The sequence below is a fragment of the Telmatherina bonti genome (genome assembly GCF_933228915.1).
Source record: "Telmatherina bonti genome assembly, chromosome: 15".
Classification (NCBI taxonomy): Eukaryota; Metazoa; Chordata; class Actinopteri; order Atheriniformes; family Telmatherinidae; genus Telmatherina; species Telmatherina bonti.
In genome coordinates this window covers 22,391,751-22,412,227 of record NC_136613.1, presented here as the reverse complement: position 1 = coordinate 22,412,227, position 20,477 = coordinate 22,391,751, and the positions used below count along the sequence as shown (strand labels likewise).

Here is a 20,477-nt window from a genome sequence, read left to right as displayed (position 1 = left end):
GTTGTTTCCGAAAAATTCAGTGGAATTGCCCTTTACACATATTGCGAATCGGAAGCTGTCTTCAGCCTCGTCCTCACTGACCAGAGTGCACAGTTGGTGTTAACAATTGATGGATAAGTTTCGTTTTACTGAGGAGGAAACTTGAACTCGCTGCTTTTTCTGTTTAGTTTCGTTTTAGATGAGATGAGAGTTAAAACGGGAGGCGCGTCATCAGCAGCCTTTATAAGGAGCAGATGGACGTCAGGTCAGTACAGAAGGTGGAGCTGACACGACATGGCACAGGTACTCTGATTTTTATTACATATTTCCATTTTTGATCATGAGTGCTACACTTAATAATAGATGAAATTGTGTAAAATGTACAAAAAAAAAAAAAAACCCAAAAAAACCTTGCAATGTATGAGAAAAATGGTCTGGGAAATAAGTTTATTATTTTTAGATGTATTTTTCTGATTTTATTTATGAATCTTTAATGTTAATGTTAAATCTAACTTAACTTAAATCTTAAGTGTTGAGATGTGATGTGTGTTGAGGTCTCAGTTTCCACTGGGGGAGGATTTACACAAACTTTTTTTTTTCTACACACGGTGTAGTGTTTTTCCATCTCAGGCCCTCGGGACACACTGCCCTGCATGTCTTAGATATCTTCCTGCTCCAACACATCTGATTCAGATAAATGAACTTCCTCATAAAATTCTTTGCAGCCTGTTAACGAGTCACTCATTTAATTCAGATGGTATTAAAACAGGATTACCTCTAAAACACACGAGGCAGTGGGTCCTGATGAGCAGGATTGAGGAAAAACTGCTCTAAATGAAACAGGTGAGTTAGAAAAGCCGCCGGTGATTATGTACACATTCACACTAAGCCACTATAAATGGATATTTCAGATACAAATGACTGAATAGTAACTGGTACATGTGTGATAATGTAAATTTTCATTTGTTTGAACTAAATCAACAAATATTAAGTAATCCAGTTCAAAATATAAACTATAGTCTAGTCCTCAAGAGCTGCTATCCTGCAACTTTCAGATACATCTGTTCTCCAACACAAGTTGCATGACAGTACAGTAGCTCTCTACTACTGGATTTGGGCCCTCCTTTACTAAATCCTTTGGTATGCTAGACTCAGTTATGGTACAAATCTACTGGGATTTAAGTTTGATGTCAACATAAAGTATTTACTTTGCATAATCCTATGTTACATGTTTTTTGTTACAGCAATCAACACAGCAATGATGAGTCAGAAAACAAGGAAGAAAGCTCGGTGAGTTGCTCTACCGCATGTAGTTCACATGACAGTTAAAAGAAAGGGAGAAACAGACAATCACTGAACAGTTTTCCATTATGCCTCCTCTGGCTGTAGGATTAAACTGCAACATATTGGATTTATTTTTATTTGTCTTTATTGATTAAATCTGTTTGAAAATTAAAATTATCTATAATCTGTGGAGTTACTTTGGTTTCTTTTTGGATTAAGATAAATATAATATGTTTCAAACCAATAACAAAACTACCAATAAAACAAATAATACTTGAAACACATTTAGTTTTAGTTAGTATGAATATAAGATATGTCAGCTTCCTGTAGGAGGAACAAAGAAGTATCAACTGAATGTTTTTGCAAAAGGAATGCAGGAACTATTCTGAAAATACCTGCGTTGAATATTTCTTGTAAACTGTTGCCAACATCTTGCTTCATCTTCTAATGAAGTTTAAACTTTGTCACATGTTTTGCAATAAAGAAAAATATTTCCTTTTAGCTTGAACTATTTTTTCTTTTGGCAGGTAAACCCTGCATGCCCACACCATGGGAATTTATTAAACAGTTGGTTAACTTCATGATGTTATTTGTAAAAAAAAAATAAAAAAAATGGAAGTGCAGAATTGTTGTCCTCTTTAGTGAACAAACTGATTGAAAGGTACATGACACGGTGTACATGCAAGATAAGAAACATGTCCATGGTTATGTCACTGCTGTAGTTAAAAGAGGGAAGATGGATTGAATTACAAAATTGTCATCTGTGGCTCTAAATCTTTTCTGATCAAACAGATGATGTACTAAAAAGTAGACAAAAAAAAGAAAAGAAAACTTTTAAAGACTTCAGAAAATTTCAGAAACAAACAGTGTTGCATACATATGTACCCACACACTGACTTCCGTGTTGTCAAAAAGTTCAACTTGAGTCTCATCATTTGGAAGACTTCTTTTGGCAAGTGTCCAAAATACATTATATATATATATATATATATATATATATATATATATATATATATATATATATATATATATATATATATATATATATATATATATATATATATATATATATATATATATATATATATATATATATCACCACAGTTGCTAATTTCTTGTGCTGCCAGTTCTACAGTAATCCTTGTATTTAATTTGTGTTGAATAAAACTGTTTTTTTTCCATAACATAGGCCAACCAACCGGTAGTGTGCAGTCAGGGTTGGCAGTGCCTACCCAAGGCAGAAAGAAATAATTGGAATCATTCCATTGAAATCATTATTTCTACTTTTTAATATAGTCTTTCAGATGATAATTTCCTATATCCTATACTACAGGGGTGTCCAGCTCCAGTCCTCAAAGGCCACAATCCTGCAGGTTTTCCATGCATCCCTGCTTTAAAACACCTGATTTAAACTAATCAGTTATTGTGAAGAACTTCATTGGCTGTTAGATCAATAAATGAAAATTGAAAGCCAATTGTGTTGGAACAAGTATACATCAAAAGTGGCCCTTGAGGACCGACTTTGGACATGCCTGCTGTAATACCTATTGATTTAAAATCAATGGTATTTAGTGCTTTCAGCTCAGCAAAAATGACTCAGTAGCACCTCCTCCTGGCCAGACAGTAAAGCTGCACAACCCACCTACTGAAGGCACAGCACTGCTCTGCTTTTTCTTCTCATATCATCACAACAATGTGTGTTTGTGCATGTACAGTCCGTTCTCTAATATAAAATCATGAGTTTTTATGATATATGATATAAAATCATATATGATTTTATATAAAATATATATGTTTTATATAAAATCATATATGATTTTATATGTGTAAAAAAGCAGATTGCTATTCTGCCTTTTCATATGACTGCACTATGTCAATGTTATACGTACATTCACGGAGAATTAGTGAATTGATATTTTGCTCTTAAGGTTGGTTGATGTGAGGATGACCCTACTTGAACAATGTTCGTGTCTTTCTTTTGAGGAAAAACATTAACATACACTACTAGTTGTAATGGCATACAAAGTTAAATAGTCTGGTGACTGCTACAGAATCAGTTAGGTAGTTTTGCAAGTTTTTAAATGATGTCTTACAATCTTGATTGTGTTAGATTAAAGCTGGGGTAGGTAATCTTGCTCAGAGATATTTTTTTTACTCTGGGTGTACTGGTTCCTCGTTCTGATAGTAGTCTGTACAATTTGTAAACATGAACAATAAGAAATATAGATTTACAGTTTACTGTCTGACCAATCAAAATGTTTGAGCTGAATTGAAGTTGTTTATGTCTTATGTTTTGTAAGCTTCTTCATGGCTGAAAGAATGCAGGAAGGATTTTCGTGACCCGGCTCGGTTTATTTGCCTCCTCCCACTAAACAGCCGAGAAAGAGAAAATCGTTGGTGGAAAAAGCTGCGAACTAGAAAAGCACTCAGAGAGCGCAAACCACGGCTTTTAAAAAATTCCTGGATCCAAATATTACAACCAAAATTAAAGCTGTTCTTCCTTTTTACATTTCCAACAACTCCAAAAATATTTAATTAAAATAACTTTTTGAGTTATCTTGAACACAAACAGACAGGGTGCCACTTTCACATCTTGCTAGCTCCCCAACATTACCTACCCCAGCTTTTAGCAAGCACTTACCTGTATACACACATTTGAATTATCATTTGTGTGTCCAGCGCAATTTGCAGCTGTTTGCCTACCTAACCCTATAGCTCATGGCACGTGCCTTAGGCCAACAAAACAACACACCACAACCACCTAAATAAACGTTGAAATCAATACCTATAAAGGATATCTGTCACTGCTGACATGACCAAGGGGAAGCATGCTTGATTTTATTGCACTATATTCCCTTAACTGATACTCTGAATCTGCAAATTGATTTTAAATTTGCAAAGTTACACTAAAGCTCATAGGTTGCATTATGTAGCATTACACTTATGTCAACAGGATTATTTCTGGCTGAAGATAAAACAGAAATTTAACATTATGATTCTTGTTCTTTTCATTCATTGCCTCAGTAGGGCGCACCTTGTTCTGATTTGAATTGCAGCTCAAATTTCTTGCTATTTCTATGCTGTTAATTTGTTTAGGACTTCCTTTGGAGCCACAGCACCACCATTCCTCGACTACCTGAGAGATATTCTGCGTCGGTATCCAGATGGTGGACAGATTTTAAAGGTTGGTGGGATGACAATTGCTATGATGCTTGATTTCCTTGCAGCTGACATGTTTAAAAAGAACATTGGATGTCAAAGTGTCATTGTTGCAGAAGTTAAGTAATTTTTGTGTGATTTAATTTTCCAAAACTTAAACTTAATTAAAGAAGAGATTATGTGGGAGTTCTTTAATGTATGGTCCTCACCGATAGAAGAACATGGAAGTGAAAGACACAAACTAATATGTACAAATGGCATACCAGTGATCATTCTGGCACGGAACGCTAGTACACTGTTCATTTATAGCAGGGTCTCCAACTCCAGTCCTTGTGAGCTACCATCCAGCAGGTTTTAGTGTTTCGCTGGTAAAACACTTTGATTCAAATGAAAGGGTTCTCAACCAACTTGTTGTCATCCTCTGCACCTGCCTGTTAGTGAGCCACGTCTTTGGGTCAGGTGTGTCACAGCGGGGAAACACTGAAACCTGCAGGATAGTATCTCACGAGGACCGTAGTTGAAGACCCCTGATTTATAGAAACAGTGCACACAGATAGTACATTTGTATGGTCACCTGTAACCCAGAGGAGAGCTCTTTTGTGGCTAATGAAGTGGATGTGTGATGTTCCTGGATAAACTACAATGATCTCTTGGTTTTATGTGCTTAGCACCAGATTAATGTCAGCACCACAAATAGACCACATTATACTGAACTATTGTGTGTAGAAAAAAAACAAAAAAAACACAAGAAGCTTGTAGTTGAGGTCCAGCTGTAAACATATGAAATATTGCTGTGGCACAGAACAATAGTTGGAGTAGTTTGAAAACGCAAGCTAGGTATTGCATCTGAAGGCTACTAACTCACTGAAGCTGACTGTTGGTTATAGGTTCAACATACACAATATATGGATACAAATTTTGAGATACACACTGGACCCATTGTGGAGGTGGTGTGTCTTCAGATTAACTATGAAACAACAGTTTTAAATGTGTTGGTTCTATGAAAGTCCAATGTTTCTATATACAGTAAAGTCCACAGGCAAGTGTTCTTGTAACCCATTATGGAATAAAACCATTGTTTATAATAAATTCTATCTGTATTGTTTCATAGGTTGTCAGAGCATACAGATGTTGCTGACTCTTTGTTCATGTCTTTAAAACCGTAAATGCATCTTTTGTCCTTGTTTTTTATTTGTTGAAAGGAACTAATCCAAAATGCTGATGATGCTCAAGCTACAGAGGTGGTTTTCATCCACGATGAGAGAACCTATCAGACTGAGAGTCTATGGACTGATGAACTGGGAAAATACCAAGGTAGCTACAGGCATCACAGAAACACAAACTATGACTCAGAGCAAACATAATAAAAGAAGTTCATAGCTTCAAATGTCATCCCTTGTTATTAACATTTCCATTTTTTTGTAGCTGTTCAGCTCTATTTAGGATGCAGTGTGTCACTAGCTCTATTTACACTAAACTGTTTGCACCATGTTGCACCTACAAAAGACTCAAACATTGATTCTTTTATAAAACTACCCATTTGAGTTCATTTACATGGACCCCCAGTGGCATAAGTTGAGTTTTGCCATCAGATTCTTTATTAACAATCCAACAAGCATTTTGTTTTTCCCCATTGCAAGCTGGCATTTACAAATCACATTTTACTGGGTGAATTTGCATATTTGTACACTTCACTGGAAATACAAAATGCCTTTGCTTGTTAGTCCACGAATAGAACCACACTGAATTCCTTACACCAATCATAAAAGATTTGGCATTGTTCATCAGCATAAAAATCTAAATGGTTAGTACTGATACTCACTACTGTATAACTTCTGTTATTTGAGAAAAAAAGTATCTGACTTTTAAAGTCTTGTAAGATCATCTAATATTATAATAGCAGTCTTTTATGATTGAAAGTTTCGTTTTCCAAGTATTTCAATGTGAGGGATGTAAATGAATGAATAAATGAATGAATGAATGAATGACAGTGGGAGGGGCCTTAAGGGTTAGGTGCAGTGTGAACTGGGCAGTGGCCGAAGGCGGGGATCCTGACAGTCTGATCCTTGACTGCAGAAATTAGCTCTAGGAACATGGAACCTCTCTGGTGGGGAAGGAGCCAGAGCTGGTGCGTGAAGCTGAGCGGTTCAGGGTAGAGATAGCTGGCCTCATCTCGACGCAGGACTTGGATTCTGGAACCAGTATCCCTGAGAAGGGTTGGACCTTCTTTCATGATGGAGTTGCTTCCCGTGAGAGGTGCCAAGCAGGAGTGGGCATACTCATTGCCGCCTACTTGATGCCAACAGAGTTCGTATCCTGTCTGAAAAGCCGTGGTTGGTAAATTACATTAAGTTACCTGGCACCGTGTTTTATTAGCAAAGCCGTTACGGGCGTTAATAAAACAGCGTGTCAACAATGAAATTTCATGTCGATGAATTCTCATTGCCGACGTTGTTGACTTTGTCGACAAATCGTTGCAGCTTTACTCTGCATTGAAAGGAGCTGGTTAGGATGCTCATGGATGCCACCCTGATGAGGTGTTCTGGGCACATCCCTGTGGGAGGAGACCCCAAGGAATACCCAGGGATTATATCTCTTGGCTGGCCTGGGAACGTCTTGGCATGGCAAATGTGACTGGGGAGACGGAAGTTTGGCGTTCCCTTCTTAGGCTGCTGCCCCCGCATGGGTGGATGGATGGATGGATTTTAATTTCTATCTTTGTTTTGGCAAAGGTCCTGCTCTCTATACATACAACAATGCAGTGTTCACTGATGATGACTGGGAAAGGATCCAGAAAGCCGGAAGAAGTGGGAAGATCAACGACCCAAACAAAATTGGAAGATTTGGAATTGGCTTCAACTCTGTTTATCACATAACAGGTGAAACTTTAATAATTACTACTAATATATGCCATAGTCTCTGCATAAGTGGTATTATTTGAGATCATAGGGTAATTAATGGCATAACATCTTCTTTACTTTATTCACAGATGTGCCTAGTATTTTCAGCTCAGGACACCTTGGACTGATGGACCCCCAAGAAAACATTTTTGGAGAAAGAAATGGGGGATTTTTGTGGTCCTTGGATGATCCTGAACACCAACAAGCTCTGATGACAATAAAGGATCAATTCCAACCCTTTAGAGATATAGTGTCGCTTGTAGGGAAACAGGAATGGTCTAAAGTTGTTGAGGAGGATCAGTACTTTAAAGGGACAATCTTCAGATTCCCTTTACGCAATAAGAAATCAGAAATCTCAGATAATCTGTATGATTCAAATAAGGTTTCTGAACTGTTTGACAGCTTCATTGAAGATGCAGGCTTGAGCCTCCTCTTCTTGAAAAATGTGACCTCTGTATCCTTGATACGTATCAGTGCTAATGGCACCGTTCACAACAGACTGAAGGTGAAATCTTCAGATCCCACAGGAGTCACTGTAAAGTCAGAGCATGACTCAGTCATTGAGGGTTTGACAAGATTCAAACAGATAACTCTCGACTCAGAAGACCACAGAGAAACAACGTGGCTGATAACAACATGCACCATGAAAGAGGGAAAAGTAAAAGATCTTGATGTCCTTGCAAAAAAATTGAGCTATTTTCCTCAAGTTGACTTGGCATTCCACTGTGGTGAGGAGAAAGATTGTGGTGAGGGTAGACTGAGCTGCTTCCTCCCTCTCCCAAACAATGAGTCCAACAACACAGGCCTCCCAGTTTATGTAAATGCATGCTTTGGCCTCACAGACAATAGACGACACATCAAGTGGCAAGAGACAGACCAGAAACACGATGAACACGCTTTGTGGAATGAACTGCTGGTGAAGAGAGTGCTCCCACAAGCATACCTGAAAATCATTCAAGATGCCATCAAACTTTCCCAACAATCCCGTCTTCCTGTTTCTTCTGTGTACAATCTTTGGCCTCATATCAATAAGATGCAGCACAAAGAGAAATGGCGTGATGTTGCTCTGAATGTTTTTGATAACTTATTCAGACAGAATGTGGCTATCCTTTCTCTTGCCAAAGATGAACGAAAGTTTATCCCTCTATCAGAGGCTGTGCTGCCCTGCAATGGTCCAACAAGCCCTGACATAGTATCTGCCATCAGAAGAACCCTGGTGTCCTGTGGAGAAAATCTTGTCACTTTACCTGTTAGTGTGGCCAGCGCTATCAACGCCATTCCACACCACTCAACCCCAAAACATGTGACTCCAGCCTTCTTGAGACAAGTTCTACATAGAACTGGAGTAAACGGCATCCCTAATGAGGACAAACGGTGTATTTTAGAGTACATACTGATTGATGGAGAATACAAAGAACTCAAGGGTCTTCAGTTGCTTCCACTCAGTGACGGCACCTTCAGATCTTTCACAGACAAAGAGGAGGACACAGTTTTAATTGACAGCAAGGAATTTCCAAGGTAGTTATACTTTGTCGGCCTTTAACGTTTGATATTTTACCTTCAAGGAATATTTCTGACCTTTTGTTCAGATATTACAAACTCCATAAGTAGTTAATTCCCAGCTTTTCTGTGTGTGATTAAGTGGTGGAAAAGCCTTCCACAATGTTTTATTTTTAATTAAGTCTTAAAAAGCAGGCATACACTTTATTTAATGTAATAGACATCAAACGCCTTGCTTCAGTATTTAATGTAAACAGTTGTTTGTAATGATATATCTACCTTTAGTCACAGAGTTCACACAAAACCTGATGCAGATTTCTTTGGTTTTATGTGGATATTAAACAAACACATCTGGTTTTTTTTTTTTAGAGTCCTGCTCCCATACTGTAAACACCTCTTCATAGCACCCGATCTCACATCAGCTTGTAGAACCAACCTGAAAAAACTGGCCAGAAAAAGTAAGTCATTTTATTTAAACATGCAACTCTGTTTTCTGCACATTTAATTTCATTTTACAGTGAAATTCTCCTTCTTTTCAGATTTATTCAGGGTGATCAACATAGACAAGGGCCACTTGGCTGAATACACAAGAAGATATTTGCCACAGGACTGGAAGCAGACTGGAAGGACTCTTGTAACATGGGACAGCAGCAAGAGTCAGCATCCACCATCGGACTGGCTTCACGAATTCTGGAAGTTTCTCAACACACACTTCAGTGAGCTAAGTGATTTCACTGACATACCTCTGATTCCTGTCAGCCCCCTGTCTGTTGGTCAGCATGTGTCACTAGCTAAACTACAAAACAACACAACCCTCATTTTTCAGAGCAGAAAGAAGAGTCGTTTGCCAGATCAAATAGCTCAGCTGGTGACCAAAGTAGGTGGCACAGTGGTGAGAGGAAATGAGTGGATTAAGCACGAAGACCTTGACACATATGTACTAAGCCCATCTCCAAAGAGTGTCATGAAGCTCTTGAAAAATCTAGACTCTGAGTGTCTCATCAGAGACGTCTCATCAGAGTCTGAGTCTCACAAAGAACTGAAGGATTATCTCTCCCACCAGAGTTCTCTCTCAGACAGAGAGAAAGATTTACTCTTGATGTTGCCTCTGTTTCAAACAATGAGAGGATCCAGTGTTGCAGCTCGATCCAAACAGGCTGTGCTTCTAACATCTGATCCAGTAGTACCTGCAGATCTGCCCATGCCTGATTCAGTCATTCAGTGTGTTACTGAGGCTGATCGCAGACTGTTAAAACTGCTCAAAGTTAACCTCTTGAACCCAGCTGAAGCAGCGCTTGTCCTCATTGACTGTATCGAGAGAGGGACTTGCAGCAAAGATAAAACTGAGAAAACAATGACATGGATTTTACAGCATGGTAACATCCTTTTCTCTCAAAATCAGCCCTTGAAACACAGATGTAGGGAACTGAGCTTCATGGAAGTAAATGGACAAATGAAAAAGACGTCATCCTTTTTTGACCCAACAATTCAAACTTTCAAAGTAATTTTCGAGTCAGAGTTCTTCCCCCCACCTGTTTACACTAAAACTCCACAGATGCTGGAAAGCCTGACAGATCTTGGATTAAAGAAAGAAGCTGATTTGTCATCAGAGCTGTTCTTGTATGTCACCACACAGATCGACAAACTGCATGTGCACTCACACGCTCAGGCTCTTAACAAGGCTCATGTTCTTTTGGAAATACTGGATGCTAAAAACCTACAGACAAAGTTTTCAAATGAGCAGCTTACTCAGCTTAGGAAGCTAAAATGGATCCCAGGAGATCAAGCTGGAAATGACAAAGGACAGTTTAGTGATAAATCCCAGGAAAGTTGTTTCTACTGCCCAGATGAAATGAGACACATCATGTTTGAGGACATTGTTGGACATGTAATGCCCCTTGCAGGGAAGCTCAGTGACAGAGTGAATACCAAGCTTGGCCTCAAACGCTTGCCCCCACCTGAAAAAGTCATTGAGAACTTGTCAGTCTTGAAATCCAAAGCACAGGAAATGACCAATCCTGATATGAATAAGGGATTCAAAAAAAGCTTGCATAGCATTTATAGTCACATGCAGGAAAACATTTCCGCATTTGCAGCCGTAATGACTAAGGAGACACACTGGCTGTGGGCCTACAACCAGTTTGTTTCACCTCAGGACCTGATTCTTGACTACCCATGTGATCTAGATCTGAGCTCTTACATTGGGAAGGTGCCACATGAATTCTTGCTCTACAAGGAGCTGCTCCAGGAGTTTGGCCTCAAAAATTCCCTTTCAAGTGAACAAATTATTGACATCCTTCATTCAATCCAGAACAACATTCAAAGACGAGAGCAACCATTTGCAAGTCCTGCAGAGGTAAAAGTGTCCATAGAAATTCTTAACTGGTTGTGCAGAGAGAAGAAGGCAGTTCAGGATGACATCCCTGTGCCAGTCATCATAGAGGATGGACTATTCACGCTGAAGCCACGATCAGAAGCACTGCTCTGTGATGTCAGCAAAACTGGACTGAAAGATCATCATTTCAGTCAAGACAATATGTATCTCTTACATAAAGAAATCCCAATAGCAACAGCTGAATGGTTGGATATCCAGTTCCTCAGTAACTACATCCTCGCTCCAGAGTTAGTGGGAATAGAAGAGTGTGGACAATCTGAACCAATAACCATGAGACTTAAAAACATCCTGAAAGAGTATGATGAAGAAACTGACATCTTCAAAGAGCTCATTCAGAATGCCGAGGATGCTGGAGCAGATGAATGTAAATTCATGGTGGATTTCAGAGTGCACAAAGAAAAACCAGACAGTCTCATTGATCCTGACATGGCCCTTTGTCAGGGACCATGTCTCTGGGCATTTAATAATGAGCAGTTCTCGGCTGAGGACTGGGAAAATATTGTCAGGGTTGGCTCTGCCTCAAAAGAAAACAAAGTGGAAAAGATTGGAAAGTTTGGACTTGGATTCAATACTGTGTATCATGTGACAGATGTGCCCTCCATCCTCAGTGGCAACAGACTTCTCATTCTTGACCCAAATGTTACTCACCTTAAGAAGCACATCAAACACAAAACAAACCCTGGAATCAGACTGGATCTCTCTCAAAAGAGACTTTTTGATTGCTTTCCTGGTCAGTTTGCACCTTATGAATGTATTTTTGACTGTAATCTCACCAGAAAAAGTCCCCCTGAACCCTACGCAGGAACTCTGATCAAACTGCCTTTCCGAAGAGAAGAGGAGGCTCAGAATTCAGAAATCAGCAAAAAAGTGTACCATAAACGTGACATCATTGCTTTGCAGCAGAACTTCACAACCAGTGCTCAAAGTCACCTGCTTTTCCTGAAGAACATCAAAACGTTGTCCCTACAAAGCATCTCAGACAAAGGGTCAACTCCACCCAGAGACATTGACGTAAAGACCATCCTGACTGTGTCCAAAACTGTTGCAGGTACAGAGAAGGTCCAAGATGAAACTAGTTTATCTAAACAACACCAAGCTGAGAAAGCACTGGTGAAGCTTGATGGGAAATGCAAAGAAATTATTGACAATGACACAGTCAGCATTGTCCGAATAACAAGCCAACAGTATGGTGAAAGTGAAGAGCAGTACTGGCTGCTGTACAATTGCTTTGGGACAAATCAGTCCCTGAACATGTCTCTTCAAGAAAACAAGACATCCAGATTTTCCTTGCCCATCGGAGGGATTGCTGTGCCCTTAAAATACAACCCAGAGAGTCAAAAACTGTCCCCACTTGAAACAGATCTTGTTGGACAAGCATTTTGCTTCCTTCCTCTTCCCATTCGAACTGGTCTCCCAGTAAATGTAAATGGAACATTTGCTGTGATGAGCAATAGAAAAGGTCTGTGGGAAAGTGGAGAGAAAAATGACTGGAACAAAGCACTTCTTCAGGACCCTCTAGTGACTGCATATGTTACTGCCCTTTTGGCACTAAAGAGCATGTCTGAAAAGAAGCAGCTAGAGGACTACCGTTACCACACTTTTTGGCCTGACAGGGAGAAAGTGAGCAATACTTTCAAGCCTTTGGTAGATGCGTTTTATTCTGCCATTGCTCAGCAACCCAATGGCCCAGAGCTCCTGTGTGATGGAGAAGACTGGTGCTCAGTAAATGATGCCATATTCCTGCATGAGAACATTGAAAAAAATAAAGACATCAGCACACTTGCAGCACAGGTTTGCAAGAAATATGGCAGAACATCCAGTTTTGTTGTTCCACTTCCAGTATGGTTGAGAAACAGTTTCAGACAAGCTGGCCTAGAGGAGGTTTTGAAAAACAGAACCTGGAACTGGGAGAAGTTTTATCAAAAAGTAGTGTTCAAAAACCTTCAAGTCATGGACCCTAAAAGCAGAGACACACTCATACTGCATGCAATTGACCTTAACATCAAAGAAATTGACGATCTATTGGTTTCATGTCCATGCATACCAGCAACAGATGGACAGCTCCAGTATATTAACAAGCTTGTGAACCCATCTGGGAAAGTGGCCTGTCTTTTCGAAACAGAGGAGGGACGATTGCTTGCTGGTACCAAAAATGACTTTCGCTCCCCCAGAACGATTCAGCGTCTGATGGATCTTGGAATGGCAAATGATGATCTTCCACTGGAGGACATCACACAGAAAGCAGGCACAGTCAGTGACATCTGGAGAGTGGACGAAGGGAAAGCATACAGATGTCTAAAATGCCTCCTTGAGCTTATGAGGAATCACATGGACGACCAACCATCTTTCCACTGGGAAACACTGAAGATGACTGCATTTCTCCCTGCATTTTCCCCTGGTGACGTAAAGATGCAGAGAAATAAAACACTTCAAATGCCCACAGCTGTTTTCAGTGACAAGTTCTCCAAGCTTGTTAACCTGACGCATCCTGTGCTGGATCACACTGGTCTAAACATAAACAACACTGATCCACTTTTAGACGTCTTAGAAGTTCGCAGGAGTCCAGATCCAAACATTGTTCTTCAGCAGCTGGAAGAAGCATGTGAGGAATCACAATCCATTGACAAATCTATGCTGCTCACAATAGCAAATGAGTGCTACAAGTATCTAGATCAGTGTATCAGTGGCTGCACGGATACAGCTTTGATTTCACAGAGGGCAAATTCATTCCCATTCATCCTTGTTGGTGGTACATTTGTAAATGTCAGCTGTGTTGCTGAAGTTGAGCAGTTTGAAGCAAAACCTTATCTCCACATACTTCCACCTGCCTTCAGTAACTTCAGGAATCTCTGGGAAAGTGTGGGTGTTAAAAAAGAGTTTACCATCAACCAGTTTCTCACTGTTCTCCAGGAACTGCACTCTAAACATGGAAACAAACCACTGCCAGCGAGTGATCTATCAACTTGTCTCACTATTTTAATCAAAGGAATATTTGAGCCACAACAGAAAACACCGGATGACTGTCTGGTACCCAATGAGCATGGTGTTTTACAACCTGCACGAGAGCTGATTTACAATGACAGTCCATGGATGCCAGTAAGCCCAGGCGTCACATTGTGTCACCCACATATCTCACGTGCCATGGCTCGCCACCTTGCAATTAAAACAACAAGGCATCACAGTCTGGAAAACAGCAAAGATGACATTTCACCATTTGCTTTTGAGTTTGAGCAGCATGAAGAACTATCAGTTCGAATAAAAGGCATCATTTCAGCTTATCCATCAAAAAAGGACATTCTGAAAGAGCTCATCCAAAATGCTGATGATGCTGACGCTACAGAAATCCACTTTGTTTGGGACAAAAGGCAACATGGAGAAGAAAAAACATTTGGGAAGAGATGGAACCATCTGCAGGGTCCAGCACTGTGTGTGTTCAACAACAAAGTGTTTTCTAAAGATGACTTGACTGGTATCCAGCAACTGGGAGAAGGAGGAAAGCAAAACTCTCCTGGGAAAATAGGCAAATATGGAGTTGGATTCAACTCTGTTTACCACCTGACTGACTGCCCTTCAGTCCTCACTGGAGATGAGTTACTTTGCATTTCTGATCCCAACAAGAAATACATTGAATGTCACTCAGACAAACAACCATCTGGCACTGGCTACAAACTAGCTGACAGATTCAAGGAAATGTACATGGATGTCTACACTGCATTCCTTCCTGACCAATTCTCTCTTAAAGAGGGCACTATGTTCAGATTACCTCTGAGGACGAGAATAAATGCAAAACACTCAAAAATATCACAACAAGAAGTCACTGATGGTGACATGAGAGAACTGTGCTCTGCTCTGTCGGAAGATCCAGAAGGTTTAATGCTGTTCCTGAAAAACATCTGCAAAATACAAATTCATGTAATCAATGAAGATTCAGGAAAACTTAACACAATCTTTAAAGTAGAAAAAACTCTGCCAGAAGAAAGTCGGGAAGTAAAAGATAGATTTGTGAAACATCTACAAAATGCACTTAAATCTGAGAGACCGATTACCCCAGACCGGGCTTTCTATGAAACCACCATCTCCACCTCATACAAGAGAGAAACTAAATGGATCATTGCTGAACAGATCGGCTCATTCAAAGACAGTAATGATAGAAAACTATCAAACAAACTTCCACAGGGAGCAGTCGCTGCACGTGTGAGCGTAAAGGAATCACAATCCAAGAAAATGGACTTCAAAGGTGCAGCATTTTGCTCCCTCCCCCTTCCTGGAGAAACTGGACTGCCAGTACATGTCAATGGAAACTTTGAGGTGGATGCTGGCAGGAGAAATCTGTGGAAAGAAGATGGCCAAAGTCATAAGACAAACTGGAATGAATATTTGAAGAAAAGCATCATTGCTCCGCTGTATGCAGATCTCTTGTATTACATCAGAGGTGAACTAAAAGTCAAGACAGTTCCTCGTGGAGATGTTGAATCATATCTTAATAGCTCATATCTGTTCTTCTGGCCAACTGTGTCTACAAATGTTGATCCAGAGTGGCATGAAATGATACATGAGGTCTACAGGTCGATGAAAGAGAAAGGCCTTGATGTGATCCCAGTGTTGAGGAGCTCAATACGCAAAACTGCAAATTATGAATTCAAAGAGTTTTCTTTTGACTGGTGTAACCTCAGCGAAACAGAGATAACTAAGGATCCTTACCTGATACACTCAACATTTGATAAGATTAACCCCATCCTGGAAGACCTTGGAATGAAACTGGTTCCTACTTCTGACAAAATGCCATGTATTTGGAAAAGCATCAAGGCTGCTGGCATTGATGTGAAAGAAGTCAGTCCTGCTGCTGTGCGGACTTTCTTAAAAGTCACACCCCTCAATGATCCAACCCAAACAGTTAAGAATTTACCATTACCCATCACAGAAACTCTGATCAGAGATCAAACAAGATGTTCTCAGCTCCTCAACTTTTGTTTGAATGAATTAAGCATCGAACAGCATATGAAGAAGAATCCAACATTACTGAATGGACTCCCACTTCTTCTAACAAGAGATAAAATTCTGAGAACATTTAACTCTGAATCTCCAAAGCTGATATCAGGATATGACAGTCTTTTTGTTGGAAATGAAGACAAATTTGCAGATCAGGAGACTGTTAAAGAGAATATTAAACTTCTGCAAACTTTTAAGTTTGTCAAGAATTTGACACTGTCTGATGCAGCAGAATTTTTGAAGCCATTAGTGCAAAGTCATCTTCAAAACTGTGAAAATGATCCGGACACTAGTCTTCATGTCTTGGATGAAAACATGCTGTCATGGCTGGAGTCCCTCTGGAGGTTCATATTAAGTCAAGTTAAATTTGAAATATTTTCTGATAATGACCAAAGAATGTCATTTAGTGACATGAGGAAACTCCTATGTGACTTCTGCATTCTACCTGTCGTGGGTCCAAATAACAAGCGATTCTTGCGAACAATGAAAAACATCTCAAGTGTGATTCCACATGACTCACACAAAGAAATACCTGCAATTCTCATTAAACTTGGTTTTATGAGGCATGATAGCCTTTTCTTTAATAAGATAGATAAACAGGTTTATTTACATTTACGTTCTGAACTCTTGAATATAAATGACCCAAGTTCAGTGTTGGACCAGATCTGCAACACTGACCACTCAGAGTTTTCCCACCTCTCAACTGATGACATGAAAACACTTCAGAAGTTCCTGCAGTTTGGAGTATCCACATCCAAAAACAATCCTGAGTATGAGAAGAAGCTTAAATCCTTACCGTTGTTTGAAACAATCAATGATGTGCGAGTGAGGATTGATGGACCTGCACAAGTTTTTGTCCTCAACTGTTTTTCGTCAGTGAGATTTCCAGATTTGGTGACTTTGCCCAACATCAACACCATCTTTCTGAAATGCAGCCCAGAAAACCAGACTCTGGCAGAACTGCTGAACATAAAAACCCTGGATGATTTGGAGTATTTCATGAGGTTCATTCTGCCCATTGTTCACACACTCACAGAGAAACAGACTTTGCACTGCCTTGAGCTGTTATTGCTACTACAATATAATTTAAATCAAAGTAAGTTCAAGGACGAAATTGTGTCCTCCATGAAGACAGTCAAACTGATTCGCAGCTCTCAAGGTAGACTGGAGACAGCATCATATTACTTTGATGACAATGTTGAACTTTACAGGAGAATGGTGCCTCCGGGGAGGTTTGTGCCTGAGAAATTTTGGAAGGAGTTATGCAATGGAGATAAACATGGAACAGACCAGGCAAGAAAGCTGATTAGAGAGTTTGGAATGAAGCATGAAGTGTCTAGAGATGACATAATACAATTTTCATACGAATTGGAATCAGAAGCAAAAGGAAATAGTAAACTTGAAGAACTGAAGCAGAAATCAACATCACTTCTCCGAACAGCTCTGAAAAAAGTGATGAATGACAAAGACACAAAGTTGCTACAGAGCATAGCTGACATCAGGTTCATTTTTCCTGAGAAGATTCAAGGAGAACTTTGCAAATATCACCAACCATTTGCTGCAGAGAGAGATGCTGTTCAAATCAGAGGATCTTTGATTGACAAAGATCTGAAATATCAAAAACTGATCTGGTCCTCAATGCCAATTATAGATCTAAAAGTTTACATCTCTGCAAATCTTCTGCGAATGATGAAAGCTGTAGGAGCTTATGATCAGCCACCTCCACACTATGTTACCAGCAACATGAGAAACATCTGTCAGTCACCATGTCAGACTGAAGAGTTGATCAGAACCCGAGCTGATGTGTTTCGGAGTTCATACGCCCACCTGCAAGCAAATGACTTTGATGAGCAGCCACTGGCTGGACTTCCTGTTGTGTTGGTTGAAGAAGACACACAACTTTTAAGGCCTGAAAATGTGTGTCTGTCACTCCACAATGACCTTGACTTCAGGCCATATTTGTACAAAATTCCTCCAAAAGATGCCATTTACGCAGATTTCTTCAAGAAGATTGGAGTGAAGAATGAAGCTACTGCTGTGCAGTACTGTAACGTCCTGGCAGATGTTTATGCTGATTCCCGTGATAAAGCACAGATGAACCCAAACCAGCTGAAGGCTGTAAAACGGGCTGTTGAGCAACTGTTTCAGCTCATCAAAACCCAGGGAAACAAAGTCCTCACTGATGATGTTAAAACTCTGTATCTTCCTGCAGTGGATGGAAAGTTGCATCCATCATGCTCCCTCTACTACAATGACACAGTATTTGAGACCAAAAGGGTGGAAGAAGCTCTGGAGAATAAGTTCCTGTTGCTCGAGAAACTCAGCAACTGCCATTTGGACAGTGATGTCTATGAGCAACATCGACTGGTCCAGTTGCTGCCTCAGAAATTTCAACTTAAGATGCTGTCTAAGATCACTCAAGAAAACATGGTGGAGTCACAGCTGTGTGAGCTTGGGACCAGTTGTGACTTTAGTGGATGGTTTGATAAACATCTGTCCTCTGAAGCTTTCAGATACGGACTAATCTGTCTTCTCAGAGAGCAGTCTCAAGGAAAAACAACACAAGAGGAAGCAGCTAAGATGTGTGAGAAGACCTTTGGCAGTATTCATATTGTCTGCTGCAAAACTCTGAAAACGATGCTGTGGCTGGGCGAAGAGCCGCTACACAAAACTACCAGAGAAACCCATGTTTACGTCAAACGAGAGCAACAAGGCTGCACTTTTTTACTTACAGCACAACCATGATATGGCTCCAAAAGTGATAAATAAAGTTAATATGACATTGGTAAAGGAGATTAATGCTCTTTTAGGACACCAGATTCCATCAGGTCACCTCTTAGTGCTTGGACAACTTCTGATGTGCGATGATCAGGAAGATGTTCTAATAACTCTGGCTGACAATGAGATCCATGATAGTGCTGAAACTGAACGTTTAATTCTCAGTCCACCAGCCCCTGGGACAGAAATTCCTGTTGAATGGCATGATTCACTGGACATGAGTTTCCTAAACAACTTCGAGGAGGGAGAATACGTTGGTTACAGCACAAACAATAAGTACATTTATGCCATTGTTATTGAAGAGCTTCCTGGGTCCTGCAGACGATGTTCTCAGAGATATAACATAGAAATCGGAGAGTACGAGCTTATGCAGGTCAGCCATCTTGATCTATATCAGTTTAAACGAGAAAAGAAACTAAAAGAAGAGGTGACAACTGGTGCCTTCTGCATGGATTTGATGCTGCTGACAGGATCTCCACCACCTTCTTCCAAACCTTCCAAAAGTTCCCTACCAGCCTCTCTTGATGAAGCCAAAAAGGAAATTGACAAATGTCTGTCTGAGATCTGGAGTCTTCCTGAGGAGGAGAGGCAGAAAGGCATCAAGCGACTGTACCTTAGATGGCATCCTGACAAAAATCTTGACTGCCAGTCTCTCGCCACAGAGGCCTTCAAATATTTACAGAATCGAATTGATGAGCTCAGCAAAGGCAAAACTGTACACCCATCCTGTTCATCTAATTCAAGCAGTTACTCGCACTTCCGGGACTTTTTCCACCAGTGGAACCAGGAGGCCAGGTATCATAGAAGTGGTCGAGAGAGATTTTCTAGGGGCCACCGTTCCTACAACTTCTGGAGCTATAACACAAATGTCCCAAGACCGAACAAAGAGGAGGCTCAGCGCTGGTTCAAACAGGCTCGCTGTGATCTGGACGCAGCTGAAAAAGACATGGATGGAAGGAGCACAGAGTGGTGTCTGTTTAAAGTTCATCAAGCAGTGGAGAAGGCTCTCATAGCTGCAGAGTTTAAACGTAATGGTAAATGTCCCACCAACAGCTCTATTTCAGGCATTGCAGAGAAGGTTTCCCGGTACCACTCTGTACTGACAGATCTACCTCAAATAGTGAAACGTCTGGAGATCCTGGGTGTGGATCCCAAGAAGACTCAATATCCCACCTACCATTCATACCCTCATATCCCAAATGGACAATTCAGAGCAGAGCAGGGAATGCAAGCGCTCCAAATGGCATCTGAGCTGCTGAGTAAAGTTGAAAAATACGTGAACTAGACAGGAACTCAAAGTAGTCCTCTGTCTTAGGAAGGTGATCTGATACGCACAAAGACAAAAATGTTTTTTTTTTATTTAAATTTTTACTCCATTCCTTCACCAGCTTTTAGCAATTGCAGCTGGATTGTTTTTGTGGCTTTGTGGCAGAGGAGTTAGGTATTTTTTAATTTATGATAAATGCTGATAATGTTTTATCCCTTATAATCAA

At 40.2% G+C, this 20,477-nt stretch overlaps 1 protein-coding gene across 1 annotated transcript; it reads left to right on the top strand.

Moving 5' to 3' along the window:
• Window positions 1-1,240: 1,240 nt before the first annotated feature.
• Window positions 1,241-20,269, top strand: sacs2 (sacsin molecular chaperone 2; the record flags this gene model as incomplete). Its single annotated transcript, XM_079254723.1, is given in 8 exon segments — window positions 1,241-1,269; window positions 4,360-4,447; window positions 5,625-5,736; window positions 7,155-7,301; window positions 7,412-8,840; window positions 9,192-9,280; window positions 9,362-18,927; window positions 18,929-20,269. Coding segments are annotated over 8 exon segments (12,801 nt in total).
• Window positions 20,270-20,477: the final 208 nt, after the last annotated feature.